The sequence below is a fragment of the Podarcis muralis genome, chromosome 7 (genome assembly GCF_964188315.1).
Source record: "Podarcis muralis chromosome 7, rPodMur119.hap1.1, whole genome shotgun sequence".
Classification (NCBI taxonomy): Eukaryota; Metazoa; Chordata; class Lepidosauria; order Squamata; family Lacertidae; genus Podarcis; species Podarcis muralis.
The window spans coordinates 2,801,980-2,829,978 of record NC_135661.1 but is presented as its reverse complement, the minus strand read 5'-3'; the positions used below and the strand labels follow the sequence as shown (position 1 = coordinate 2,829,978).

Sequence of the window (27,999 nt, the reverse complement as noted above, 5' to 3'; positions counted from 1 at the left end):
CTCCCGGTGGAGTACAGGATCAGGTTTAAGGTGCTGATTTTAACCTTTAAAGCCCTATACGGCCTAGGACCCTTGTGCCCAAGGGACCGCCTCTCCTGGTATGTCCCACAGAGAAATTTACGGTCTGCAAATAAAAACATCCTGAAGATCCCAGGCCACAGAGAGGTTAGGCTGGCCTCAACTAGAGCCAGGGCTTTCTCGGCTGTGGCCCCGATCTGGTGGAACGCTCTGTCACAAGAGACTAGGGCCCTGCAGGACCTGACATCTTTCCGCAGGGCCTGCAAGACAGAGCTGTTCCACCAGGCCTTTGGTCAGGGCGCAGCCTGACCCCCTCCTCTGGCAATCTGCACAGAATTTTGCTTAATGGTTGCCATCAATTTGATTTTAATTAATTTTATAATGAATGTTTTTAGAATGTTGGATTATTCTGTTTGTTGTTAGCCGCCCTGAGCCCAGCTTTGGCTGGGGAGGGCAGGATATAAATAAAAATTTATTATTATTATTATTATTATTATTGAGTTCTTCAAAGCCACACACACCTTCAGCTGAAAGCCAAAGTTCAAAGTTCTGGGCCATTTTCGCAGAATACACAGCAATGCTGTCTGAGGGACCAGACTTATCCCCCTTTCAGAAAGCCCTCCGATAGTTCTCAGGATGAAGTCCATGCCTTTGCATAACTAATTTTTTATTTTTATTTTTTTATAATTTTTTTATTAAAGTTTTGAAATTTTTATAACAACAAAACAAAACAATACAGTAATACAAAAAAATAAAATAAAAACAAGTATAATTTCAACCCTTATTTTCTTATAACTTACTTCCCCGACTTCCTCATACCTCCCCTTTCTGTATTCCAATTTCTAATTTATTATTCAGCAAATCCTTTCCCTTGTTTTTCATTTAATTTTTAACCTTTCTTTTCTTTTTTACTTATCCATTACAGCTGGAAACCACATATTTTCTAAACCAACGTCATTCTTACATTCATTAATTTTACAATATTTCTTAAGATAGTCCTTGAATTTCTTCCAATCTTCTTCCGCTGTCTCTCTTCCCTGGTCTCGGATTCTGCCAGTCATCTCTGCCAGTCCCATATAGTCTATCACCTTCATCTGCCATTCTTCCAAGGTGGGTAGGTCTTGTGTCTTCCAATACTTTGTGATGAGTATTCTTGCTGCTGTTGTGGCATACATAAAGAAAGTTCTATCCTTCTTTGGCACCAATTGGCCGACAATACCCAAGAGAAAGGCCTCTGGTTTCTTCAGAAAGGTATATTTAAATACCTTTTTCAATTCATTATATATCATTTCCCAGAACGCCTTAATCTTTGGGCACATCCACCAAAGGTGAAAGAATGTACCTTCATTTTCTTTACATTTCCAACATTTGTTATCAGGCAAGTGATAGATTTTTGCAAGCTTGACTGGTGTCATGTACCACCTGTATATCATTTTCATAATATTCTCTCTTAAGGAATTACATGCCGTAAATTTCATACCTGTGGTCCACAACTGTTCCCAGTCAGCAAACATAATGTTATGACCAATATCCTGTGCCCACTTAATCACTGCTGATTTAACCGTTTCATCTTGTGTATTCCATTTCAACAGCAAGTTATACATTTTTGACAAGTGCATGACTAATTTTTTAAAGCGCTCATAGTCATGGATTTGGGATGAGGGGAGATGGCCCATCAATTCGGCTAGGTCTCCACAAATTAGGGAGCGCAAAATTGGCATGTACATTTTCAGGGACACCCCCATATCTCGGCAGGTTACTTCAAAAAGAGTCAGATAACTCAGAACATCAGTGGGGGGCTGATATTTCGGAAATGCCCCCCAGTTAAGGTTGCTCAAAGTTAGCCCCGGAGGAGACTGCCTGCCATTTTCTCCTCGTGGCTCCTCGTGACTGTAGTCATACCTTGGAACAGGATGTCGAGACGCTCATCCCTCCGGACGCAGGTGGTCCACCGCCGCGTATACACGCGAGGGTCCAGGGAGAAATTCCTCCTTCTTCTCCGCCGCGTACCATCGCACCGCTCCACAAGTTTCCCAAGCTCTTACTGGCGAGTAGACCCGTCCTGGGGTGGGGGAACGCCGTCTCACCGTTCTGCGAATGTCGCACGATGGACACTCTCGATGGTAGTCTCCCACAGACACTTCTTGCAGCTGCTGCGGCAGATCTTGATACTCATAAGCCATCCGGCTGACTCTCTGCCCCATAAGAATGGTTTTGCACCCACTCAACCGCATCGCCCTCTGAAAACTCCATCTCAAGTTTAGGCTCTGCATAAACAAGATAGTTCCCTCTAGGACGTGTGGAGGCCATCCCAGCTTCCACTTCCTCACAAGGTGACAAGGGGTGGTTAACTGGCGCACCCCTCTCTCTCCAAGTTGCAGGACTCTTGCCCACCCTTCCAAACAGTTCTTAATTCGCTGGCATCCACCAGCTCTCTCTCCGACTCGGGATCTCCCGAAAACCAGGAGGCGGATTCCACTCTGGGACTTGGAGGTTGGGGGGGGGGGGTTTGTCTCCGAAGGAAGGGAACTGCCTTCTCCACCCGGACCCCATTCGTCCACAGTTCGCAAAGTGTATTCCTGGGGAGCCCCGGCTTCCATAATTCCTGACTATCTCTATCCCCCCCCAAAATAAAACGCCTTAGTACACAAAAGATTCGTGCCAATTTAAAATCAAAGTGCCTTTCTGCAGGGAAGTTCCATCCCACCGCTGCCACCATGTAGTAAAGGGGCTCCTTTACTACTACTACTAATAAAATTTATTCATACCCCGCCCTCCCCAGCCAAGACTGGGCTCAGGGTGGCTAACAACCAATAATAAAAAAACGTTGATTAAAATACAATTTAAAAGATTAAGATACAACATTAAAACATTAGGATGCAGCCTCTTCACGGGAGGGAAAAGGAAATAGAAAGAGGGGGAGGGAATCAAACTGATTCTAAGCCAAAGGTCAGGTGGAACAACTCTGTCTTACAGACCCTGCGGAAAGAAATCAGATCCTGCAGGGCCCTGGTCTCATGAGACAGAGCGTTCCACCAGTGTTGAGAAGGCCCTGGCTCTGGTTGAGGCTAATCTAACTTCCTTAGGCCCCGGGACCTCTAGGGTGTTGCTATATATGGACCTTAAGGTCCTCTGTGGGGCATACCAGGAGAGGCGGTCCCATAGGTACGAGGGTCCTAGGCTGTGAAGGGCTTTAAAGGTCAAAACCAGCACCTTAAATCTGACCCTGTACTCCACCGGGAAAAGCACTGGGTGAATATGCTCCCATGGCAGAGACCCCGTGAGGAGCCTCGCTGCAGCATTCTGCACCCGCTGGAGTTTCTGGGACAGATTCAAGGGCAGCCCCACGTAGAGCGAATTACAGTAGTCAAGCCTGGAGGTGACTATTGCATGGATCACTGTGGCCAGGTTGGGGCGGGTAAGGTAAGCGAAGGTGGAAAAATGTCACTTTGGCTGTTGTAACCTGCGTCTCCATGGAAAGGGAGGTGTCAAGGATTACACCCAAACTCTTAACCGAAGGCTTCAATGAATAGAAGGATGAATAAGGTATCTAAGGAAATGGAGGCCAGAGATTTTCAGTTTGTTTCCCAACCTACCTCGTCTGTGATTTCCTGATGAGCACAAAAACATGAATGGGTCTGATCCATTCTTCACATTCTGATGTTCCTGTTTCTCTTTTCTCATGGACAGGGAATTGATTTTGATGAAGATCAAATATCGGAAATCAGCCTGGAAGATGGGGAGGATCTTCCTCCAAGGTAATCCTGTGCTAATCCCCTCCCCCATAATCAATTGCTTTAAAAAAAAAACCCGGTCCATTTCTATGGTGGTGGTGCTTGGGGTCTTTGAAGGATGGGGGGCAATAAACCCTTTTGACAAAAGTGCTACTCCTGTCTCCCCTCAGCATCCCAACCACAGCTTCTCTGGATGCGGCTGATCTTCCTCCTGAAAGCGGCAGCAGAGAGCAGCTGAACAACAGACTTATGGATTTCGTCGCAAGAATAAAGAGTGGGATGATCCGAAGGAAGGCGCTCCGAGATCTTTGCGCCTTCCTGCAGAAGATCCAGGAACATGTGAGTTGCGTGGCGAGTTCCCGCCTCCCCCACGGAAATAAAGACACAGGACACCAGTATTTTAGGTTAATGGGCAAAATTAGGCCACAACTTTATTGATTACAGGAATTGAGTGGTATTGGCTTAGGCATTGGTCCTATCGACTAACCGGCTTCAGCCTGATTGCTAGAAGACCGGCAAGGGTTAACCACCAGTAGGGGGAGTCCTGCTGATGTACATCAACTAGGAGCTCCCCCGGAGTCACCGCTGGGGGGCGTGCCTTAGGCCCACACCTCCATAGGCTTCGGACAGGGCAACGCCCCACGGAATCCTTTACCGGACTACCCTTCGATATGGGGGAAGGTGATGGCGCTTCCTCCACCCCCCCCACTCATCTGCATAACAATACCCTTACCAATGCCTCACTGCCAATGCCGAGGAAGTTGTGACAATTTGCTACGAGGTAGGCAAAAAGCCAAAAGGCTGGTGCCAATTTGCCAAGTGGAAAAAATTCCTACCAGGCCCCTTGACGGCGACCAACCGAAGTCCATAGCAATGTCAAAGAGCCAAACCTAAAGGGTGGGGAAACCGGAGCAGCTGGGGCGCTGGGAGAAAGAGGGAAATCCTCAGCCGCGCCGGCCCTAAATAGCGCTGGCCACGCCTCCCGGGCCAGCCGATTGGCTGGCAAGGGAGATGACGCGCCCGAGGATTCCCTGCTCTCGCGGGGGCTGCAAGCCAGCCCCCGAGTACGTGGGGGGAGGGCATGAAGCCCACAACCCCACCTCCTCTCCAGCTCAGAAGTGGCTTTACTGAAGGGAAGCATTGCAACCATGCAGGGCTGTCAAGGCCTTCCGGCTGCTGCTTCTAGGCCCATCCTGCAAGGTGCCCAAGGGACGACCAGGCATCCCAGCACATACTCAATTTGGAGAACAGAGCTGGGCCATAGTGAGTAAAATGGCTGAGAAAAGAAGAAAAAAGCAAAGATTAGGAAAAGAGGGTTTAGGTTTAGGATGCTAAATGTTTTGGAATGTTTGGAATAAAAATGTTATAGGGAAAAATGGTGATCAGTCCCTTCTCTGGGTTTCTTCTCAGCCATCGGCAGTGATTCATGCATGCTCCTATGGCCAACTGGTGGCGATTTCCTGCCTTTGTGCATTGGATCCGGACCCGGAGAGCAGGCAGCGGGCAGCAGAGGCTCTCTGCCATCTTCTGCCCATCCTGCGGCACAACGAAGGTAAGACTGGAAGAATGCATCCCAGCATGGGGTGGGGTGAGCAAGACCCAAACTAACCCTTTGGCTTTCCTTTGCAGAGACACTGGCAGGAACGTTAAGGAACCAAATGCTCATCATCGGAGCTGAGGAGGTCCTCGAATCCACCGGAGGACCGGTTCCTGGGCTGTTCGTGAATAACTGTCACTCTCTTGTCAGGGTAAGTCGCTGTCTCTCAAGCCACATGTTCTGGGTTCCGCAGAGGCAGCACCTGGGCTTTCTGCTCCCCAGCCCTGCCCTGTGGGCATCTCTGACCTTCCTCTCTCGCTTCAGGTCTTTGGCGCCTTTCTCCCTGCGGAGCAGCTCTTGGAGGCCATGTGCTTCCTGGCCAGAGACCTGGTTCTTGAGAGCAGCTTCGACCCCTTGGACATCTCCCACCTGCTGCAAGATTTCATCAAGCAGTTTGGCGGCACAAAAGTGAAGGTAAGGCGTCTTCAAAGGTAGGAGAGAAGAAGATTCTCCGCTTTGGTGTAGGGGAGGCAACCAATACTCCCCAGGACCCTGAGTGGTACCTTGGAAGGAAGAGGCTGTGGTGGCACAGGTCAAGGGTCCCTCTTTCAATGAGGGATGGAGACAGCCCCGCTTCCTTGTACTCTCCAAGCAACCCTCTCCTTTTCTCTGACAGGTGGAGGTGCTGCTGGAGGCCTTCTATAAGATCGCCCAGGGGCCTACAGTGCAAGGCAGGAACATGGCCGTCTTCGCGTTCTCCATCTTGGCGCACCACCACCTGGAGAAAGTGGTGCAGTATCTACTCCAGTTTCCCTTCGGGTATGGAGCCCTCCAGGTTCTACTGGGCTAAGGGGGAGGTTGGCAAGCTGCAGGGCTTGCTCAGAAAGCCCTTGCTGCCATTTCCTCTCTCTGGAGCATGGCAGCAAGCAGAAGACTTGAATCTGACCATTGCTCTTGTTTTTGCATTCACAGAGACTGCGAGAGAATATGGAAGGAGGTTTTACCATCGGCCGATCCAGAAAAGCTGATCCAGCTCATGGCCAAGCAGCTTGACCAAAGCCCCTTGGCGGAATCTGCCACCCAAGTGGTAAGGACCAACCACCTGCTTCCTGGCTTCCTTCTTCCCAGGGTAATATCGAGGGGTTCCTGTATTCTGCAGAAAAGCAGAGAAAGTGACTTGCACCCCTCTCTCTTCCAGCAACATCTCAGCAGCCTGTTGCACGCCATCCTCAGGATGGAGGACTACAAGGCAGCTGTGCGCCAGAACTTCCCACAGCTGCTGATCGCTCTCCTGGGGATGGTTGTCAACTTCCACTACTATCAGGAATTCCTCGGGTGAGTAGTGTGTTGCAAAGGGACCAATGGAGTCCTTTCCCCTTCAGCCTCGGGGGGTTTCCAGTCCAGCTTGGTTTTCCAAGGGAGGCTCTCCTTCAGGCGGCTGCTGTGGAAGGAATTTGCGTGTGTGGCAATGACCCTCCTGGTAAAACTGGCCTTGCTTTGGTTCCAGAGGGGCTAAGGAAGTTCTGCACCTCCTTCTTGGCACCACTGGAGAGCAAGTGGAGGCGGCCATCGTTGACCAACTTTTCTGCCGGGAGACTTTCAGCCAGGGGTTGTCTGCCATGGTGAGGTAAGAGGAAGAACGCGGTGACCTTCCCCAGTGGTCTGGCAAACGGAGCTGAAGGCACAGGATCGGACTGTGCCCGTTTGCTTCCTGCGGTGTCTTTCCCTTCCTTACCAAGATCTCCTTCTCCATTTCAGAGCCGTCGGAAAGCGAAGCTGGTGGATCCCTCCCATGGTGGAAAGCATCATCGCTGCTCTCGAGGACCAGGATTTTGCCGGGATGCCACAAGTCGCGGCAGCTATCTACATCGAGGTGAGGGGGACTGACGCGGGAGGAAATGGGTGCAGCAAGGAGGCCCTGGCTTGGTTTCTGCCGAGTGTTGGGCTACTTTGAGCCTAAGGACTGTTGCCTGTTTTAGTGCTCCTCAGAGTAGACCCATTGGATTTGATGTACATGGCAAACTTTGGTCCATTCATTTCAGTGGGCTTGCTCTGTGCAGAATTGCAAATGGTGGGCAAAAGGAGAACCTGCCTCAGCCTCTTATCCCTGAAGGGTTTCTTTCTCTTTGGGCCTCTTTAGCTGCTCAGCTGCCATCTGGAGGTCTATCCCTGTGAAGATACACTGGAGCAGCTCCTCAACTGGCTGGAACACGACTGCCTGGAAGTCCGGAAGCTCAGTGTCAGAGGGATATCCCTGCTTCTGGACTCTGACAGGGCAAGTGATGCTCAGAGGGGGGGGGGGGTTACAGATCTTGATTCTAATCATGGCCCAGCACTCTTTCCCTGGCACAATACTGAAGGGCCTGTGCTAAAAGGCGTGAGGCCTTTCAGACCTTTGAAAAGATTCTCTCTTTTGTGTAGGACCCTGCGCTTCTGCGGCTCTTGCTGCTGGATTCCCTCTCTGATGTAGAAGCTGAGGTCCTCCCAGAGTTGATAGAGCTGGTAGACCAAGCCTACCATTCCAGGGAGCTGGGAGAGAAAGACCTGGAGATGCTGGCGGCAACCTACTGCGGCCTGGCTGCCCATGTGAGTATGAGGGGAAACATGACACCACACCCAATGGAGGAGGAATGCTTTGGAAGAGGAAGGGTGGGGTTTAGACTGGCATGCAGCGGAGATGTTCTGGCTTCAGGAGGGTGTTCCTCTGGAAAGTGATCTGATGAGAAACACAACCTCTGATATTTTCTGCCTATAGGAGGAAGCCTCCGTCCGGGCATCAGCCATCGAACATCTGGGGCTGCTTCGGGGCTGGGCGAGAGACCAAAGACTTCCCATTACAACAACAGAAAAGGAAGCCATTCACGAACTGGTTGTGGTCCTCATTCACCTCGAAGACGAGGACCTTGAAGTGGCCAAGGTGAGGGCCAAAGAGGTGGACTTATGCAGTAGGAGGGAGGGATTGTTCTCAGGAGCTTCCGAGACTATGTACCGCAATTTGTAACCCTCTTCTCTTCTTGTGTTGCAGGCCGCAAGGAAGGCTCTTTCCCATCTAGCCCCAGAAGTCAAGTGGTGGGCTCATTCCAACAAATTTAGCCTCCACTTTGCTCTCCACCAGGCTGCCAAGCATCTGGTAAGGTCCCTCTGCCTTTGTTGGCAGCTTTGCCCAGGCATGTCTTTGGGAGTGCAAGGCTCTTCTGCTGCGCTCTCAAGCCTCTCTGATGCCACTTCTCCTTTGTCTTTGCCCACAGAGCAAGACCTTCAGCAAGGGCATCCTTCGGAGTGCTGCCTTATCATGTACGCAGCCGTCTGCCAACAGGCTGCCAGCAGTCTCCAGGGTGGCAGCTCTGCTTCTGGGTAAGTCAAGCAACGTTCTTCCCTGGTAGGGAGGGACAGAAACGTCTTGGTAACAATGGCAGGGAGGATGGACATGTCCCCAGGCCACCTGCTAGGTAGGCCTCCATCTGTGCCCAGATCTTGCTCTGAGTGCTCCGTGAGGGTGGAGGCCTCTAGAGCATACCTGTCCTCCTGCCAAGCTGCCTCTGTCTCCGCTTGCTTTGCACCCAGATGACGTCCCTTTTCTTGCCCCCCCCCTCTCTCTCTAGGTCATCTGGCTTTCCGGGATGCCAGTTTCATCCGCAATCAAGACATGGCATCCTATGGAACATGTGAGTGAGACGTACGGAGGGCAGGGAGGGATGCTTCTGCTGAGAAAGGTCTTCAGGGGAAGGCAAATTCCCAGATGTATGTTCAGGCAGAGGTGCCACAAGATGAACATGCAAAGAGAATTGGAATGTGACTTCACTGCTCTCTCTTACACACAAACACAGCTGACGGCTGTTTTCATATTGTTGATGGGTGGCTCTTTTCCTGTGTATCTCCACCTTGCTCAACCTTTCTTCCTTGCCACTCAGGGCTGGAAGAGATGCAGCAGCACGAGGAAGAAGAGCTTAGGCAGACAGGGAGGAGCTGCCTGAACATCATGCAGCGGGCCTATAGACATCGGAAGAAAGGCAGGGTCCAGCGCTTTTTGAGGAGGCTGCTCCACTGCGTTCACAGGGAACCTTACCCGAAGGACTTCCTGAGCTGCATGCCAGGTGAGTGAGGCATCTGGTGGGCTATTGGGACATCTGGTGGGCTGTTTGGATGGGACGTTTCTCAACGAGCCCCTTTCTCCTCCTGACAGAACATCCGGAGTAGCGCCAGGCCAAGGCAACGTGGACACCAGAGTTGTGCTGCAGAGATACCATCTTCTGCTCTCCGCAGGATCCAGTCTGGACCAGCGCCAGGAACATCAACGCCACCAGGATCGACCAAGAGGAGTGGTGCTGCCCTCACGACCCTCCGTACACAGCGGTAGGAAACCTTTTTGTTGTTGTGTTTCTTGTTGATGTTGTTTTTGATTGTTGATTTTATTGATTTTGAATCTCAGGGTGGTTCACAACACCAAGTATACGAAGCACAAAATAAATAATAAGAATAATCACTGCACAAAATTCATAATAAAAATATCAGAACATAATATAAATTAAATAAAAACATACTAAAAATAGCCACAAGACCAATGTATGCACACTAATAAACAATACAAGAGCCCTGAAACAACACTCCAGCCCACAAATACAAAATCTAAATCAACGTAACACATTTAACAACCATTTAAAACAACCCCACCTTCTTGAAGAAGGCTGATATATTAGATTTAGAAGGTTGGAATACGAGGTTTGGATGGCACGCCTACCTAACATACAACAAAGTGGCAGTGCATAAGGACTTTTAAAATCATATACAGTGGTACCTCGCAAGACGAATGCCTCACAAGACAAAAAACTCGCTAGACGAAAGGTTTTTCCGTTTTCGAGTTGCCTCGCAAGACGATTTTCCCTATGGGCTTGCTTCGCAAGACGAAAACGTCTCGCGACTTTGTTTCCTTTGTCTAAAAACCGTTAAAACAAAGGGTGCTTAGCTTGAACAGCTGCAGTTGCGACTTGACTTCGAGGAGCAACTGTTAGCACGTGGTTTGGTAGCCTTTTCTCAGACTTTGCTCACTTTTGAAGCTTTTCCAAAACTTACCATTTGGTAAGTTAAACTTTTCAAACTTTTTGGGGGGGTTTGGATTTTGGGTTGGGGTGTTTGGGATTCAAGGACTTGGTGTTGTGGGGGGTTTTGCGATAATCTGGGAGCTTGTGGGGCTTTTTTTGGAATTTTTATGATTTTCTGTGACCATTGGGCCAGGTTGGTTTTTTTTGAAAATTTTTCTGAGTTTGAATTTCTGAGTGCTGGCTGGCTGGGGGAACAGTTGGGGAGGTTTCTGCAGGAATCTGGGAGCTTGTGGGGATTTTTTTTGGAATTTTTATGATTTCCTGTGACCATTGGGCCAGGTTGTTTTTTTCCAAAAAAAAATTCTGAGTTTGAATTTCTGAGTGCTGGCTGGCTGGGGGAACGGTTGGGGAGGTTTCTGCAGGAATCTGGGACCATTGGGTCATGTTGTTATTTTTTGAAATTTTTTTTTGTCTGGGTGGGGGAACAGTTGGGGAGGGGTTTGCAGCAGTTGGGGAGGGGCAGGGGGAGCAGTTGGGGAGGAGTTTGCAATTTCTGTGTGGTGGGTGGGTGGGTGTCTGTGGGAGCAGTTGAGGTTTTTGAAGACATTGGTGATTTTTGAAGCTTTTCCAAAACTTATTTTGCAGCCATTTGAGGTTTCTGAAGACTTCGGTGATTGATTGTTGAAGCTTTCCCAGAACTTCTCTTGCATCCATTTGGCAAGTTAAACTTTTAAAACTTTTTTGGGGGGGTTTGGATTTTGGATTTTGGGTTGGGGTGTTTGGGATTGGTTCTGGGTTTTAATTTCTGTGTGGTGGGTGGCTGGGTGCTTTTGAATTTTTTGGATTTGAAGCACATCACTGATTTCTTTTTCTTTTTCTGAGTTTACGAAGGTAAGAGCTGTGCTGCCATGGGACCCAAGAAGACTGCTGCTGCGGTGGCCGGCGAGAGGAAGAAGGAGAAGGTGACGCTGGAAATGAAGAAGGAGATCATCCGGAAGCACGACGGCGGAATGCGTGTGACGGACATCGCCAGGGAGTACGGGAGGAATCCATCAACCATCGGGACCATCCTGAAGATGAGGGAGAAGATCCTGGCGACTGATGCAGCCAAGGGAGTCACCAGGATCGTGAAGAACCGCCCAGCTGTTCTGGAGGAGGTCGAGAAGTTGCTGCTCATCTGGATAGAAGAGAAGCAGCGTGCAGGGGACACAGTGTCTGAGGCCGTCATTTGTGAGAAGGCCAAGGCCTTGCACGCTGACCTCATCCGGGAACAGCCAGGAACCTCAGGCGAGCCAGAAGTCTTCAAGGCAAGCAGAGGTTGGTTTGAACGGTTCAAGACAAGATCTGGCATCCACAGCGTGGTCAGGCATGGAGAGGCTGCCAGTTCTGATGTTCCTGCGGCTGAAGACTTTGCAGCGGAGTTCCTGGAGGTTGTGTCCTCCAAAGAACTGAGGGACATTTGTCAGAAGTGGAAAGATGTGCAGGCTTTTGCACAGTGGCACCACCCTGACAAGGACCTGACACGTGACCTTGCGAACACTTTTGATACGAGGGTCATGTCGTCTTTCAGGGAGGTGCTGAAAAGGCGGATGAAGCAGCAGACTATGGACAGGTTCTTGAGCAAGAAGCAAAGAGTGGAAGAGGAGCCTTCTTCGAGTGGTCCCCCAGAGTCTTAGAAAATGTACTGTACACTTTGTTGATTTTTAAATGTTTTTCTGTCATGTTTATAAAGTTAATTTATTTTCCCTTCAATTTTTGAACTGCTCTTTACAGTATGTGTGACTTTAAAGAGCAGTTAATAAACTGTTGTTGTACCAAATTTGGCTTTGTTTGGACTTTTTTTGACCATAGGAACGCATTAATTGATTTTCAATGCATTCCTATGGGATTTCGTGATTCGCAAGACGAAAAATTCGCTAGACGACAAAACTTGCGGAACGAATTAATTTCGTCTTGCGGGGCACCACTGTAGTAAGAATTTCATTATACAAGGTCTGGGATAAGTACTACAGACTATTAGAGCCCAAAATACCCTGGTGGGCATCCCCAGTGGAGATGATAACGGTAAAAAAGACAAACATGGGCACAAATTGGGCAACTTACCAACAATTAATAAAGGTAGAACAGGGCCAATTAAAAATCAAATTGTATGAAGAAATTAAACAGTATTGTAACGGCTGGATTCAATATCACCAAATAGTGCATATACTTAATCAGGATAAGAAAATTGGTTTTGGAGAAAAGAAGTCATTCTTACAAAAGGAATTAGTACAAATGAATAAAAAGACCCTATCTAGGATGTATGATCTACTTTTGGAATGGGAACTCAAGGATGAGATGCTAAAGGACGTTATGATAAAGTGGGCGCAGGATTTTGGCCACAACATAATGTTAGCTGTGGAAATTTGACATCAAGTTCACAGCATGTTATACAACAAGGGAGAATCTAATGAAAATGATCTACCGGTGGTACCTAACCCCTGCCCCATGGAATCGCCAAAAATCTATAAGCAAAAAACCAATGTGTGCTGGAGATGTAACACCGAGATAGGAACAATGTACCATATATGGTGGGGTGTAAGGAGATAAAAAGCTTTTGGAACAAAGTTCATGAAGAAATCATTAAGGTTTTTAAAAAAATCATTCAACAAGAAACCAGAAGCGTATGTTGCAAGCATAAAATTTTGATTCTTAAGATTTTAGGCTCTTCTAGCCTTAACAATTTAAGCATTATTAGGATACATGGTTAGACATAAAGCATATAATCTTGATTCTTAAGATTTTAGGCACTTCTAGCCTTAACAATTTAAGCATTATTATCAGTATTTATGGTTATACATAAAAGGTAAAGGTAAAACTCTTCCAGGTGGCCTTGCCACATTCCCCCCTTTCAAGCTTAGAAACAAGTCACAGTTGTTTCTCCAGCTTGACTCTCATGTTGAACCCCGGTATAGACAACTGTGTCTCTCAAGGGGATCTCTTCAGGGGGCATCTCACAAATTAGTCAAGCATACTCATGCTCTTCTTCTGCCGGGGGGGGGGGCAGGGCTCGGTATATGGCCATGGTGTGGGTTTCAGTGAGATTCTTAATGCTTTGGGCCACCATTCCTCTGACTAGAGATATGCAGCAAGGGGTGATGCAAAGAAGTATTAGGAAGACTAAGCCTCCTACCGCAATGGCAGTCAAAAGGCTCTGTAACCATCCTACTCCTGGGACCCAAGACCACATCCATTCCCAAGGATTCTGACTGGGTTGGTTATCATTTATAAGGGCCTGTAATTTTGGCAACTCGTCCTCAATAGTGTTGTTGAGGTCATGAAACTTCACTCTGCAGTTGCCTTCCGGGACTATTTTACAAAAACCTCCTGATTTGGCAAGGAGATAGTCAAGAGCAAGTCTATTAGCTGCTGCTATCTGGTTCAAATCCTCAATCTCGGACTGCAACTGTCGGAGGATATGTGTAGTGGCATTGATGGCTTTCTCCAACCTGCATGTTAGGGCAAATAGTGCTTCACGATTTTGTTCAGCCACAACTCCCGGATGTATGCCGATGGTGAGGATGCTAACGAAGCCTCCACCAACAGCACCCACAGAGCGGGCCAGGAAAATCTCATCACTGCACTGTTCCCCTTGGACTTCTCTCCTCTTTCTGTTTCTAAGAGAGGGTAGAGGAAGAAAAGCCTCCACAGTCACAGGGAAAGTAAAGGCACCCATTCCCACACACTGATAATTACCAGGGTGGTAATTAGTGGTTAGTCCATTATACAAGAACCAAAGATTGGGGTCCTTGATCAGCCAGCCAGAACAGATGGATCCCTGTCCGGTGAAGTTGACTGTATATTGGGGAAAGTATGGATACAGATCTGAGGATGTGGTGTTGCTTTGGTAAGAGGCGTTGAAGCAACCCCACAACCAAAACTTAGCAGTGCACTGTGTGTAATTTCCCAGCCAACCTTTATGTTGGTGGTGCTGGACATGCGGCCAACCTTTCCAGGTTGCTTCAGGTTAAGAACGGACCTCCAGAATGAATTAAGTACTTAACCCAAGGTACCACTGTAATGGAATTTATATACCCCCCTATACCCCGGGGTCTCAGGGCAGTTCACAGAATAAAATCAAGATATAAAACCATAAAAGACATAATAAAAACAAAAACCCAATAGCCCCCCTCAAAAAGAAAAAAAAACCACTTAAAAAGGGGATAGGATGCAAATCAGATCAACCAAAGCCTTGGTTAAAAAGGAACGTGATTAGGAGTATGGAAGATTCTAGTCCAGGGATCAGCAAACTTTTTCAGAAGGGGGCCAGTCCACTGTCCCTCAGACCTTGTGGGGGGCCTGACTATATTTTGGGGGAAAATGCGAACGAATTCCTATGCCCCACAAATAACCCAGAGATGCATTTTAAATAAAAGGACACATTCAACTCATGTAAAAACACGCTGAGGCCAGATTGAGAAGGCGATTGGGCTGGATCCGGCCCCCGGATCTTAGTTTGCCTACCCATCTTCTAGTCCTTCTTTGATACCCCAAGATTCCAGAGTACTGATTCTAGTCAATAACCCAAGATTCTAGTCCAAACTTTGTCATAAATTCACCCCCAGCGGCAGCTTAAGAAGACAGCTTAAGGACATAAAGTGGCCTGGATGAGGCCCATCTAGTCCAGCACCCTGTTTCCACAGTGGGAAGCCCCCAGGCAGCTTGACTCCTGTGGTTTCCAGCAACAGGCAATTGCTTCTCCCAAAGAATGCTGGAACTGTAGTTTGCTAAGGGGTGCTGGGGATTGCAGATGGTAAGGGTTATGTATGTACTGAAGTTCTCACCCTGGGCCAGCAGGGGGATACTGTAGATAGTTTTCACTCAGGTCCACATATGGGATTGAGAGTGACATTCAGTGATTGGATAGTTACAGAGAGTGTTTATATTTTATTCTCGGTTTTTCCCCTTGCCAAATATATTTAGAAATACCTTTTAGCCATGTGTTGAAACAACCTGTCTAGCCAATCACCGGAATCAATTGAAACAGAATAACATTCTTGGCAATACAGTTATCTTTATAGTCGACACTCTACCTAGTAGTGAAAGATCCATTCTGCTCCAAATTTGCAAATTTAATATCTTCCCGAAAAGACCCTGATGTTGGGAAAGATGGAGGGCACAAGGAGAAGGGGACGACAGAGGACGAGATGGCTGGACAGTGTTCTTGAAGCTATGAACATGAGTTTGACCAAGCTGCGGGAGGCAGTGGAAGACAGGAGTGCCTGGCGTGCTCTGGTCCATGGGGTCACAAAGAGTCAGACATGACTAAACAACAATATCTTCCCAGGTTTTCAAATAATTATCTTTAAACAAATTTATATTGTTTGCTGTTGCCCATACACCTAAATACTTAACCCATGGCTGTGATGGCAGCCTACATTTAAAGCATGGGCTTCACCCAAAAAATTCTGGGAACAGTAGTTTAAGGGTGCTAGGAATTATAGTTGCATGTGGGGTAAACTTCTGTTTTTGGGATTCTTTTGGGGTAGCTTTTGGGACTTTTTTGTTCAGAGGAAAAGTGAGGAAGAGAGGCCACATTGATAGAAGCTTATAAAACGATGCACAGTTCGGAGGAGGTGGAAAGAGAAGTTTTTCTCCTCCTCTCACAACATCATGGTCATCTAGCAAAGCTGAATGTGGGAAGAGTCAGGGCAGAGATAAAGAAATGCTTTTTCACACAGCTGTGGAACCGTTAAACTATGGAACTCACTGCCACAGGAGGCAGTGACGGCCACCAACTTGGATGGCTTTAAGAGAGGACCAGACAGGTACATGGAGGAGAAAGCTATTGATGACTTAACCACCATTCTGGCAATGCTTTGCTTCCACGGTCAAAGGCAGTCAGTCATGCTTCTCAATGCCGGTCACTAGGAACTAGAGGAAGGAAGTGGTCTTGTGCCCTGGTCTTATTTGTGCGCTTAAGCAAGACAAAGGAGATAGTGTTGGACCTTCGGAGGAAGAGAGAACTAGCCCCGCTGTACATTGGGGAGGGGAGGGCTGTATGGAGAGAGTCTCTTCCTTTAAATTCCTGGGAGTTTATCTCAGTGAAGACCTTACTTGGAAAATCAATATAACCCAGCTGGTTAAGAAGGCCCAACGGAGACTCCATCTCCTCAGTGCATTGCGAAAGAACGATGTCAATCAACATTTGATTGTCCTTTCATACTGCAACACGGTGTGGTACGCTGGTTTGACATCAACTGATAGGAGGTGCCTACAGAGGGTGATGAATACAGCACAAGATAAACTGCTTCTGGTGCAACAGGACACCGTGATGGAAACCAGAGTGCACGGAACCGCCGTTTACCTTCCCGCCGGAGCGGTACCTATTTATCTACTTGCGCTGGCGTGCTTTTGAACTGTTGGGTTGGCAAATCCCAAAAGGACCTTAAAAGAGGGGCCAGAGGGAGACTGCACCTGGAAGACAAAGGATTGTGCAAAATTTGGGTTAATACTCAATAATGCAATGTAACAGACATCACGTATTTTGAGGGCGCTGAGACTTTCGGCTTCCGTTCAGGTTGAAATAAAAAGTTTATAGCCAAGCTAAGGCGGGTGGTGCTGTGGTCTAAACCACTGAGCCTTTTGGGCTTGCCGATCAGGTCGGTGGTTCGAATCCCCACCAAGGGGTGAGCTCCCGTTGTTCGGTCTCAGCTCTTGCCAACCTAGCGGTTCGAAAGCACACCCAAAAGTGCAAGTAGATAAATAGGTACCGCTCCAGCGGGAAGGTAAACGGCATTTCCGTGTGCTGCTCTGGTTTCACCAGAAGCTGCTTAGTCATGCTGGCCACATGACCCGGAAAAACTGCGGACAAAGATCGGCTCCCTCGGCCAGTAAAGCGAGATGAGCATTGCAACCCCAGAGTCGTCTGCAACTGGACTTAACTGTCAGGCATTCTTTACCTTTTTTTACAAAAAAAAGGTAAAAAATGGATTAGAAAAATGTAATTAGATGGGGGGGGCAGAGTCCAAGGGATCTAAGCGATCACAGAAGTGTAGAAATTGAAAATGATGTGAATGTATAAGAATGTTTAAAAACAAAATAAAACATTTTTAAAAAAAAAAGTTTATAGCCCTTCTTATTTTATTTATATTTCATGAAGTTTATATACCCTAAGCCTCAAAACGGATTATTACAGACTAGCACGAAGTGCTTGGAATTTTTAAAAAACAAACAAAAAGAGATGTGTTTATAAACGGATAGCATCATTTGTGAGTTTGGACCAGCCACCCCAAAAATCAGGCAAAGTCGTGCTGAAGTCACGCTTCCATCTGGCATGTTGGTTCAAAAAGGCACCCAAACATTGACGTCAATCCTCAGGAACTCTTGTACTATCTCAAGATGCCGCTGAACCTGTGCCCCCGAACAGGCCTAAGCCATGCAAAAGTGATTCTTCTGTCCACCATCTTGTTGCAAAATGGCGCCCGGCGCCCATGTGTTTCTGCCCCACAAGTCCCAATGGACACCAGCCATGGGTGATTTTTTGGGGGGGACCACGTTACCATAACTCCCTGCATTCACCATGCTGTGCCCCCAGCCACACTGCTACAACGTGAGTCCCTAGTAAGTCCCAAGCTCTCCCTCCCGTTCTTTTTTAAAAGGCAAGTCAACGTAGGCATCAACTACATTTTATTTCATTTCGATTTCACTTCTCTCCTTCCCTTTACAAGCATTTTAAATACTTCCCCCTCCCCTGCAAGAGAAAACGAGAAGACGCAGGAAGAAGACCACGATCCTGCGACTTTATAATAAAATAAAAACAAAATAAATAGCCGGCCACACACTGCGGCTCCCCAGAGGAGGGCAGTTGCGTCGCAGGCGGCTGTGCTCATCCTGATTTTCTGCAACTCCCGTTCTGAACTAGAGGCTTGTGAAGCCATCAGTCCCATTGATCAGAGGGTGCGCACTGAAGCAGCAGCTGAAAGCTTTCTTTTTTAGAGTGCAACCCAGAAACATGGGGGGTGGGCCAGACAGAGATTTGGGGTTGGGGTGGGGATAAGGATTTCTAGCTGCCATTAGTATAAGGGGGAAAGGGATTGTAATAAACCCAAGAAGGGCTCGAAAACATCCTCAGAGTCTTTTGGATCAGAAGGGAGATGTGCCTGTCTTAACCGGCCTCCCGCTTTGAAGGCAATGGGGGGAAATTCAGCCAATGGCGCCCCCTAGAGGAGTGTCTGGGCCACTGTGGTTCCAACCTCGCATCCCTAAGGTTTTTGACTATGCTGCCAGCCAAATCTGGGAGGCTGCGTGCCTTTTCTCAACTTTCAAGGTTCCGCCGGACAGTTCAAGAGCGTGTGCACGTCTTCCAAGACCTGCCAGAGGCAGCTGTCCAGGGGGAAGTCGTTGTCCACCAAGTTGACCAGGTAATAGTTGTCGTGCATGTACTGGAGGATCATGCGAGAGGGGGACTCCTCTTCGTACAGCTTGGCCCACTGCTCAATCCACAGGGCAAAGGCCTCATCCTGTCCGAGGGGGGCAGAGAGAGAGAAGCAGGTCACACTTAAAAACAATTTGAGGTGGGGGTGGGAGTGCAGGAGGAACTATGGGAAACAAATTATTATTATTATTATTTATTGAATTTATAATTTATATACCGCCCTATACCTGGGGGTCTCAGGTTGGTCCACAGAATAAAATCAAGATGTAAAATCACAAAACACATAATAAAAAACAAAAACATTTTAAAAGGGCCTAGGATGCAAATCGGATCAACCAAAGGCCTGCACTAAAAAGGAACATTTCTGCTTGGCACCTAAAGGTGGATAATTATAGCAAAGTGGGTAAAAATAGAAACAAACCAAAAAAGTTGGGGAAAGTCTTTGAGAATTTGAGATGTATGTAATGAACGAAAATGAAAAATGAATAATTTAAAAAAAAAATAATGAAGGCACCAGGCGAACTTGCCTGGGGAGAGCATTCCATGGACGGGGAGCCACTGCAGTAAAGGCCCCGTTCTCGTGTTGCGACCCTCCAGACCTCTCAAGGAGGAGGCACACGAAGGAGGGTCTCGGAGGATGATCTCAGGGAATGAGCGTCTGGAAGAGGCTGCATTATGCAGACTCAGACTTATCGGCGCAACTCGCTCAGTGTTGCCTGCTCTGGCCAGCAGTGGCTCTCCAGGGCTTCAGGCTGGGTTCTCCCCCAGTTCTCCCCGGAGATGCCAGAGACTGAACTCGGGGCATTCTGCGTGCAAAGCAGATCCCCTTGCGCTGAGCTACAGGCAGAAGAAGCTGCCTTAGACAGAGCCAGACTATTTGGTCTGTCACGCTCAGCACTGCCTCCACTAACTGGCAGCAGCTCTCCAGTGTTGCATAAACAGGGACATTTGCCAGCTCTACCTGGAGGTGCTGAGAAATGAACCTGAGCCCCTCCTGCATCCAAAGCATATGCTCTACCCCTGAGCTATGGCCCTTAGCATTCAGAAAAGGCCCCTGCTTAGCCAATGTGACTAGATGTGACCATATGAACCTACCCTGACCCTGAGATCATCTTCTGAGGCTCTCCTTTGTGCGCCTCCTCCTTGAGAGGTCCAGAGGGTGGCAACACGAGAACGGGGCCTTCTCTGCAGTGGCTCCCCGTCTGTGGAATGCTCTCCCCAGGGAAGTTCGCCTGGCGCCTTCATTACACACCTTCCAGTGCCAGGCAAAAATGTTCCTTTTTAACCAGGCCTTTGGCTGATCTGTTTAATATCCTATACTAAGGTTACCAGATTTTTTTCAATGAATCTGGGGACACTTTTCAATTTCAATAGGAATGATACGATTTTGTCAGGGGACTGATTTGTAAATCTGGGGACTGTCCACAGGAAAACGGGGACGTCTGGTAACCTTATCCTATACCCTTTTAAAATGTGGCTCTTTTCTGAGTAGGGTATTATTGGGTTGTTGTTTTTATTCTGATTATATTTGTCTGTGAACCACCCTGAGACCTCCGGGTATAGGGCAGTATATAAACTCAATCAATCAATCATCATTATCAGGGGTCAGCAAACTTTTTCAGCAGGGGGCCGGTCTACTGTCCCTGAAACTTTTGGGGGGGCTGGACTATATTTTGGGGGGGGGGAATGAACGAATTCCTATGCCCCACAAATAACCTAGATGCATTTTAAAGAAAAGGACACATTCTACTCATGTAAAAACACACTGATTCCTGGACCATCCATGGGCCGGATTTAGAAGGCAATTGGGCCAGATCCGGCCCCCGGGCCTTAGTTTGCCTATCCACCACCACCATCATCACTGCTCTGATCCAGCGGGTTCTTATGTTCTTATGACTTGATACAGACCTATGAGTTCACTGAACCTGTGCAGGCAAAAGTGGAGGTTCTACCCCCAACTTGTTATTAGAGGAGCAGAGGTACCCCGGTACCACAAGTTCTAGGGAATAGTAATTGGCACCTTGTACTTCTGTTCACATACATTTTCCACGGAAATGTACCAAAGCCCCAGATCTGTACCAACAGGCTAAGAGTTTCCTGGGTGTTTGGGGCAGGGCAGGGAACAATAACCCTCTTACCTTCCAGTACATGAAGCTAACCGGGTCTACAACCGTCGGCTGAATGATCTCTCTGCCGGGGAAGATGCCCCACGTTACAGCATTGGGTTGCATTTCATGCGCGTTGGTGATGTTCTCACCCTACCGACGGGAAACAGGAGGTTGTTTAGAAGGAAGAGAGGGAAACAGCTGCATCACGGTTTTGTATACACCTGTTAACTTGCTGCCAGGCCTGTACAGATCTCAAGACACGGGTGGCGCTGTGGTCTAAACCATTGAGCCTCTTGGACTTGCCGATCAGAAGGTCAGCGGTTCGAATCCCCGCCACGGGGTGAGCTCCCGTTGCTCGGGCCCAGCTCCTGCCAACCTAGCAGTTCGAAAGCACACCAGTGCAAGTAGATAAATAGGTACTGCTGCGGCGGGAAGGTAAACGGCGTTTCTGTGCGCTCTGGTTTCCGTCACGGTGTCCCGTTGCGCCAGTAGCGGTTTAGTCCTGCAGGCCACATGACCCGGAAAGCTGTCTGCGGACAAATACCGGCTCCCTCGGCCTGAAAGCGAGATGAGCTCCGCAATCCCATAGTCGCCTTTGACTGGACTTAACCATCCACGGGTCCTTTACCTTTTTTCTTTTTCTTTTTTACAGATCTCAGGCCCAACTGAACAGGCCTCGGTCCAGTATACCTGAAGGAGCATCTCCACCTCCATTGTTCTGCCTGGACACTGAGGTCCAGCGCCAAGGGCCTTCTGGCGGTTCCCTTGCAATGAGAAGCCAAGTTACAGGGAACCAGGCAGAGGGCCTTCTCGGTAGTGGCGCCTGCCCTGTGGAACGCCCTCCCGCCAGATGTCAAAGAGGAAAAAAACTACCAAACTTTTAGAAGACATCTGAAGGCAGCCCTGTTTAGGGAAGCTTTTAATGTTTAATAGGTTATTGTATTTTAGTGTTCTGTTGGAAGCCGCCCGGAGTGGCTGGGGAAACCCAGCCAGATGGGTGGCGTATAAATAATAAATAATAATTATTATTATTATTCCTCCCTGCATCCAGAAAACTCCTCCAGGGAACGATATGCTCAGCTGATCAGATTCTCTGGCTAAACAGGAGGCACTGAAACTGGGCCACAAGGAGGAGCCATGAACCCAATGCCAATTGTCCTAGCAGAGGCTGAACAGTTCTCAAAATATTCTCCAGAGATCACAAGCAGAGGGTTTGCTCCCCACATACGCTCTCAGTCCAAGCATCCCAAGTTTCCACGGAAACGTTTTCACTGCCAGCCTACCAGAGGAAGGACCAGGGTCGGATTAAACCCAGTGGAGGCTCCTAGGCAGCCAGAATCTCGCAGGCCCCCTCACAAATTATCTCCCAATTTTCTTTCAAGATCAAATCAATATTATTTTGATCCGTTGTTGAGGGGCCCCTAGGCTCGTAGGCCAGTGCCCAGTCTGTCTGTTTGGTAATCTGGCACTGAGGCAGGACGCACCTTGACATTGACAATGTGGTAATTCACTCGCTGGCCGTAGTTCTTCAACACTGTTTGGAGGGCTCTGACGTTCTCGCTGGAGGTGAAGAACTCCAGGTAAGCCTGGAAGGAGTCGAGAGAGGAGATGTTGACACCAAAGAATCCCAGCAATGGCACAATTTAAATGTTTAAATTAACTTGGGGGGGGGGAGCAGAGGTTTTTCTATTAGGAATTGTAGGTGCCGATATTCCAAGGGAGCAGAAAATACTTTTTATGTATGCGACGACAGCCACCCGGTTGTTACTGGCCCAGAGATGGAAAGAAGACAAAGTCCCTAATAGGGAACCCAGAACAATGGTGCGCAAGGCCTTATATAGACATTTTAAATTCCCTGCCCTGTCACTCAAGACTACCCCTCCATACATCATACCTACATCACAGAAAAGGCGGTCTACAACAGAAATTTGAATGCTGTTGTTTTTCCTGTCTGCCAGCTTATCTGATAATGCCTTATCTGATTGCCTTTCCTGGTAGTCTGGCCATTCCTTTGAGATGGTGATTTCTCAATTCCTGAGACAATGGGAAGGCTCCCTCACCCCCTCCCTCCTTGCAGAGAAAACATTTGGTGAGTTTGGGAGTCAAAATGGTTTCAGGTCGGTCTTCCTGTGCTGATCTATGTATGTGCTTGGTTGGTACATTTATGAACATTTCTTATATATATTAGACCTTAAATTTTACTATTACAATAGTACTGCTTGGCTGTCCCTTTATTGGTCTGTGATTGTGTTACGGTAAATCAATTTTGCTCTACTTCAGTGTTTCTGCTACCATGTGGAGCAGAGCAGCTTAGAAACAGCAACGCCAGTTGCCTCTCTGAAGAAAAAGACCCTCCTCCCCACCCCACCCCCCAGTTCACATTGGGATTAGCTTTGGGGCACTGAGCAAAAGTCTCACTTGACCTTAATCTTATTTGGATTAAGAGAGAAGGGAGACGGTACCAAAAATAATAATAATTGAAAAGGGTTGATCCAAAACCTGGATATTATTAGGAATGCTTTTTTTGTTTCAACGGAAAGGTAAACTAGATAGACTGGGTTTCTCATTGTGGTCAGAGTCTTAAAAAAGGGGGGGGGAGGGGTGTGTGGCGAAGATCAAGAGGCTGCTTTCGAAAGCAAGACAAATAATACAAGCGCTCTGGGGGCTCACTGGGAGGGGAGCAATTTCGCAGCGGGGGTCCCCGTTTAATGGGGGCCGGTGACACAGCGCCCCATGGGCTCATAATGAGAGCTTTTGAAATCCGCAGCCCTGCATCCTTTTGTCTCGCAAGTGGCAGATCTGCTAGCCCCCTGCTAGCATTGCTTAATCACCCCACCGCTTGCTTTGTAGCCAGCTGGCGCTGAGGATCACAGCTCCCCCCACTATATACTCGCTCATTGTAAGGGGCTTGTCACACACACACCCCGCCCTGTCCCCACACTTCAATATTTCTGAGGCGGGGAATCTTCTTTCCCTCTGCTGCTTCTGACACCTGCCGGCACCGAGCGGCCAGCCTTCTTTGATTTAGCCGGCCTTGGCTACGCCCTGCCACTTGAGAATTGCTTGGGCCAAGTTACAGCTACAGATCAACTTTTCAAGCTAAAGGACGAGGGGACGAGCCACAGCCCAGTGGCATGCAGAAGGCCTCGGGGACCAGGTTGAACCCTCCGCATTTCCAGGTCTGCCTGGGAGAGAGTCTGGTCTGAAACGTCAGAGAGCTGCTACCAGTCCGTATGGATGAGACCGAGCTGGACAGAGCAATGGCTTGACTAAGCAGAACACAGTTTCCTATGTTCCTGTGTCTAAAGAGAAGGGTTGAAAGGACCTGTTGATGGCATTTTACCATTGCACTGTGGAGAGTGTATTATGGTCTGTGTGTGTGGTTTGGGAGCTGCACGGTCAGGCGAAAAACAATGCTGTCCAGGGTTGTAAAGACTGCGGGGAGAATAATTGGGTGCACTCTTCCCACCTTGGATCAATTCTATTCTTCCAGGTGCCATAAGAAAGCGGCAGAGAGAGTGCAGGATAGTGCGCTACCCGGAAATGATCTCTTTCTGCTTCTGCCTTCTGGAAGAAGGTACAGGGTTATAAAGACTAGGACTAGCCGCCTGAACACTTCCAAGTTTTCGGCGTTTGAGAACCAAGGTGTTTGAGAACCAAGGTACCACTGTATATGACTTCATGTTAAAAGACAACTAACTTCCTGTGTTCCTATCCCTACTGAGCGATGTATACCATTTTCTGAAACCGGACCCTGAACAGCAGCCTATAAACATGTCAAACAAATCTACCTTCCTAATTTGCCATAGCACACGACTTGGAATTGCAGAACTGTGGAGTGGAAGGGACCCCAGAGGTCATCCAGCCTGACCCCTGGAAGTGCCTAAAGCTTTGCCACGAAAGGCAGTGTGGTTCTTCCTTTCACACAAAAATTGATCTTATGCAAGAGGACAGAACTGCTTGGACTGAGAGATGGAAGGGAAGGAGAGAAGAGCATAATGTCCCCAGCCATGTTACCTTTTGGAAGACGTAGCCTCCGTCGGGACCCCAGCCCACAATCGGGTCGGTGGAGGGCTTGCCGTTGATGTTCGGCTGGGAATTGATGGTCAGGATCCCTCTCCTGTTCACCTTGGCCAGCTCTTCTTTCATAAGGTTGGTCTCGGGCGCCAGAGGTTCATCGTTCCAAGGCAGGCAGGTCACCTATGGGGGGGGGGGGGGAGAGAAAAAAACTATCAATATTTTGGAAAGGGGAGAGGGCAGGTTGGGTGTGCAGACAAATGCACAGCTTTCTCCCATGTTTCCAAATCCCCTTAAATTTTAAAATTCCTTCCCCCTGTTATACCTCAAGCAGACACATACATGTGTTAACCACCACAATAATTTATTTGTACAGTGATACCTCAGGTTAAGTACTTAATTCGTTCTGGAGGTCCGTTCTTAACCTGAAACTGTTCTTAACCTGAGGTACCACTTTAGCTAATGGGGACTCCCGCTGCCTCCGTGCGATTTCTGTTCTCATCCTGAAGCAAAGGTACTATTTCTGGGTTAGCGGAGTCTGTAACCTGAAGCGTCCGTAACCTGAAGCGTCTGTAACCCGAGGTACCACTGTACTCTGCCCATCTGACTGTGTTGCCCCAGCCACTCTGAGCAGCTTCCAACATATATTAAAAGCATTATTATTATTTATTGAATTTATATACTGCCCTATACCCAGGGGTCTCAGGGCGATTCACAGAAAAAAATCAAGATATAAAACCACAAAATTAAAAATAAAAACAACCACCCAATAGTCCTCCCCTCCAAAAAACAAAAACCCCACACCTTTTAAAAGGGCATAGGATGTAAATCAAATCAACCAAAGGCTTGGTTTAAAAGGAACTTTTTTGCCTGGCACCTAAAGGTGTGTAATGAAGGCGCCAGGCAAACTTCCCTGGGGAGAGCATTCCATAGACGGGGAGCCACTGCAGAGAAGGCCCTGTTCTCGTGTTGCCACCCTCTGGACCTCTCGAGGAGGAGGCACACAAAAGAGGACAAAATAAAACATTAAAAAGCTTCTCCATACGGGGCTGCCTTCAGGTGTCTAGTTACTCATCTCCTTGACATTTTCAAAGTTCCTTCAAGCACCTTTTACTGTGGGGCTGCAGTTCAGCAGTAGAGAAGGGCCTGCTCAGCATCCATAAGGGCCCTGGGTTCAATTCCTGGCATCTCCAGGTAGGGCTGGGACTAGGAGAGCCATTGCTGCCAGTCAGTGCAGGCAATACTGAGCTAGATGGGACCAAAGTTCAGACTTGGTATAAAGCAGTTGGTTCCTACAATTCACAGCCGAGGAGCAGAAAGCAATGCCTGAAACAAGACCATCCAAGTGTCCCTATTTTCCAGGGGCATTTATGGATCTACAGAAGCCGCCCTGGTTTCTGATTTGATTCCAGAATGTCCCCCTTTTAGAGAGTCCCTATTTTCATCAGAAGAAGGCTGATTACTGAAGAACTGATGCTTTTGAATTCTGGTGCTGGAGGAGACTCTTGAGAGTCCCATGGACTGCAAGAAGATCAAACGCATCCATTCTGAAGGAAATCAGCCCTGAGTGTTCACTGGAAGGACAGATCCTGAAGCTGAGACTCCAAGACTTTGGCCACCTTATGAGAAGAGAAGACTTCCTGGAAAAGACCCTGATGTTGGGAAAGATGGAGGGCACAAGGAGAAGGGGATGACAGAGGACGAGATGGTTGGACAGTGTTCTCAAAGCTACCAGCATGAGTTTGACCAAACTGCAGGAGGCAGTGGAGGACAGGAGTGCCTGGCGTGCTCTGGTCCATGGGGTCACGAAGAGTCAGACACGACTAAACAACAAAATTTTCATCAGAGAAATGTTGGAGGGTATGGAGTTATGCGACCCTCTCCCCCAAGCCAAGGAGATAAGTAACTACGCGACCTTTGGAAGACACCCGAAGGCAGCCCTGTAGAGGGAAGTTTTTAAAATATTTTATCAGTTCAAGTTTAAAACTGATGGGATATGCGCAGCTTGCGGACCTAACGTATAGAATAAGAGAACAAGAAAAACACACATTTAAAGAAGATTGGAAAATGTTTATTGAATATATGGGGGCGGTGGGATTGTGTACACTTGAAAACGTTGACAGCATTAAAATAAATTCAACAGTGTAAATAAGTTTTGAGGGATGTAATACAGTGGTACCTCAGGTTACAGACGCTTCAGGTTACATACACTTCAGGTTACAGACTCCGCTAACCCAGAAATAGTACCTCGGGTTAAGAACTTTGCTTCAGGATGAGAACAGAAATTGTGCAGCAGTGGCGCGGCAGCAGCAGGAGGCCCCATTAGCTAAATTGGTGCTTCAGGTTGAGAACAGTTTCAGGTTAAGAACGGACCTCCAGAACAAATTAAGTACTTAACCCGAGGTACCACTGTTAAAGCCATGGTTTTCCCAGTAGTGATGTATGGAAGTGAGAGCTGGACCATAAAGAAGGCTGATCGCCGAAGAATTGATGCTTTTGAATTATGGTGCTGGAGAAGACTCTTGAGAGTCCCATGGACTGCAAGAAGATCAAACGCATCCATTCTGAAGGAAATCAGCCCTGAGTGCTCACTGGAAGGACAGATCCTGAAGCTGAGGCTCCAGTACTTTGGCCACCTCATGAGAAGAGAAGACTCCCTGGAGAAGACACTGATGCTGGGAAAGATGGAGGGCACAAGGAGAAGGGGCGACAGAGGATGGTTGGATAGTGTTTTCGAGGTTACCAGCATGAGTTTGACCAAACTGCGGGAGGTAGTGGAGGACAGAGGTGCCTGGCGTGCTCTGGTCCAGGGGGTCACGAAGAGTCGGACACGACTAAACGACTAAACAACAACAAACCACTGTAATGGAATACTGAATGGTATAGTTTATGTAAAATATGTAGGGATTTATATTGTGCAAAATGAACCATGGAAAGGGAAGAAGGAAAGCCATTGATATTTTAAGGTTGTTTGAATGAATATTCTAAATTGTAAAGCGGAAAATTTAATAAAATTTACGTGTGTGTGTGTGTGTGTGTTTTTTATTATGTTTTTATTGATGTTGAAAGACACCCAGAATGGCTGAGGCAATCCAGTTAGATGGGTCTGGTATAACAACAACAACAACGG

General features: G+C 47.9%; 2 protein-coding genes across 2 annotated transcripts in view; one reads left to right on the top strand and one right to left on the bottom strand.

The window, feature by feature from the left end:
* The first annotated feature begins 3,555 nt into the window (after positions 1-3,555).
* Positions 3,556-6,668, top strand: LOC144328289 (uncharacterized). The gene is made up of 8 exons (XM_077930936.1): positions 3,556-3,564; positions 3,709-3,776; positions 3,923-4,091; positions 5,163-5,304; positions 5,382-5,500; positions 5,614-5,763; positions 5,966-6,108; positions 6,262-6,668. The coding sequence occupies exons 1-8, from the start codon at positions 3,556-3,558 to the stop codon at positions 6,626-6,628; spliced, it is 1,167 nt and encodes a 388-aa protein (XP_077787062.1). The 3' UTR covers positions 6,629-6,668.
* Positions 6,669-17,979: 11,311 nt separating this feature from the next.
* LOC114590522 (methylenetetrahydrofolate reductase (NADPH)-like) overlaps positions 17,980-27,999 on the bottom strand; it is a 12,874-nt gene continuing 2,854 nt past the window's right edge. The window contains 4 exon segments of the mRNA XM_077930935.1: positions 17,980-18,829; positions 20,883-21,002; positions 22,337-22,438; positions 24,870-25,052. Coding sequence (XP_077787061.1) covers positions 18,632-18,829; positions 20,883-21,002; positions 22,337-22,438; positions 24,870-25,052 — 603 coding nt within the window. The 3' untranslated portion in view covers positions 17,980-18,631.

Coding starts and splice junctions, on each gene's coding strand:
- LOC144328289 (XM_077930936.1), top strand. Junction 5,305..5,381: donor CATCCTGCGGCACAACGAAG/GTAAGACTGGAA, acceptor TTTCCTTTGCAG/AGACACTGGCAGGAACGTTA. Junction 5,764..5,965: donor TTGGCGGCACAAAAGTGAAG/GTAAGGCGTCTT, acceptor TTTCTCTGACAG/GTGGAGGTGCTGCTGGAGGC.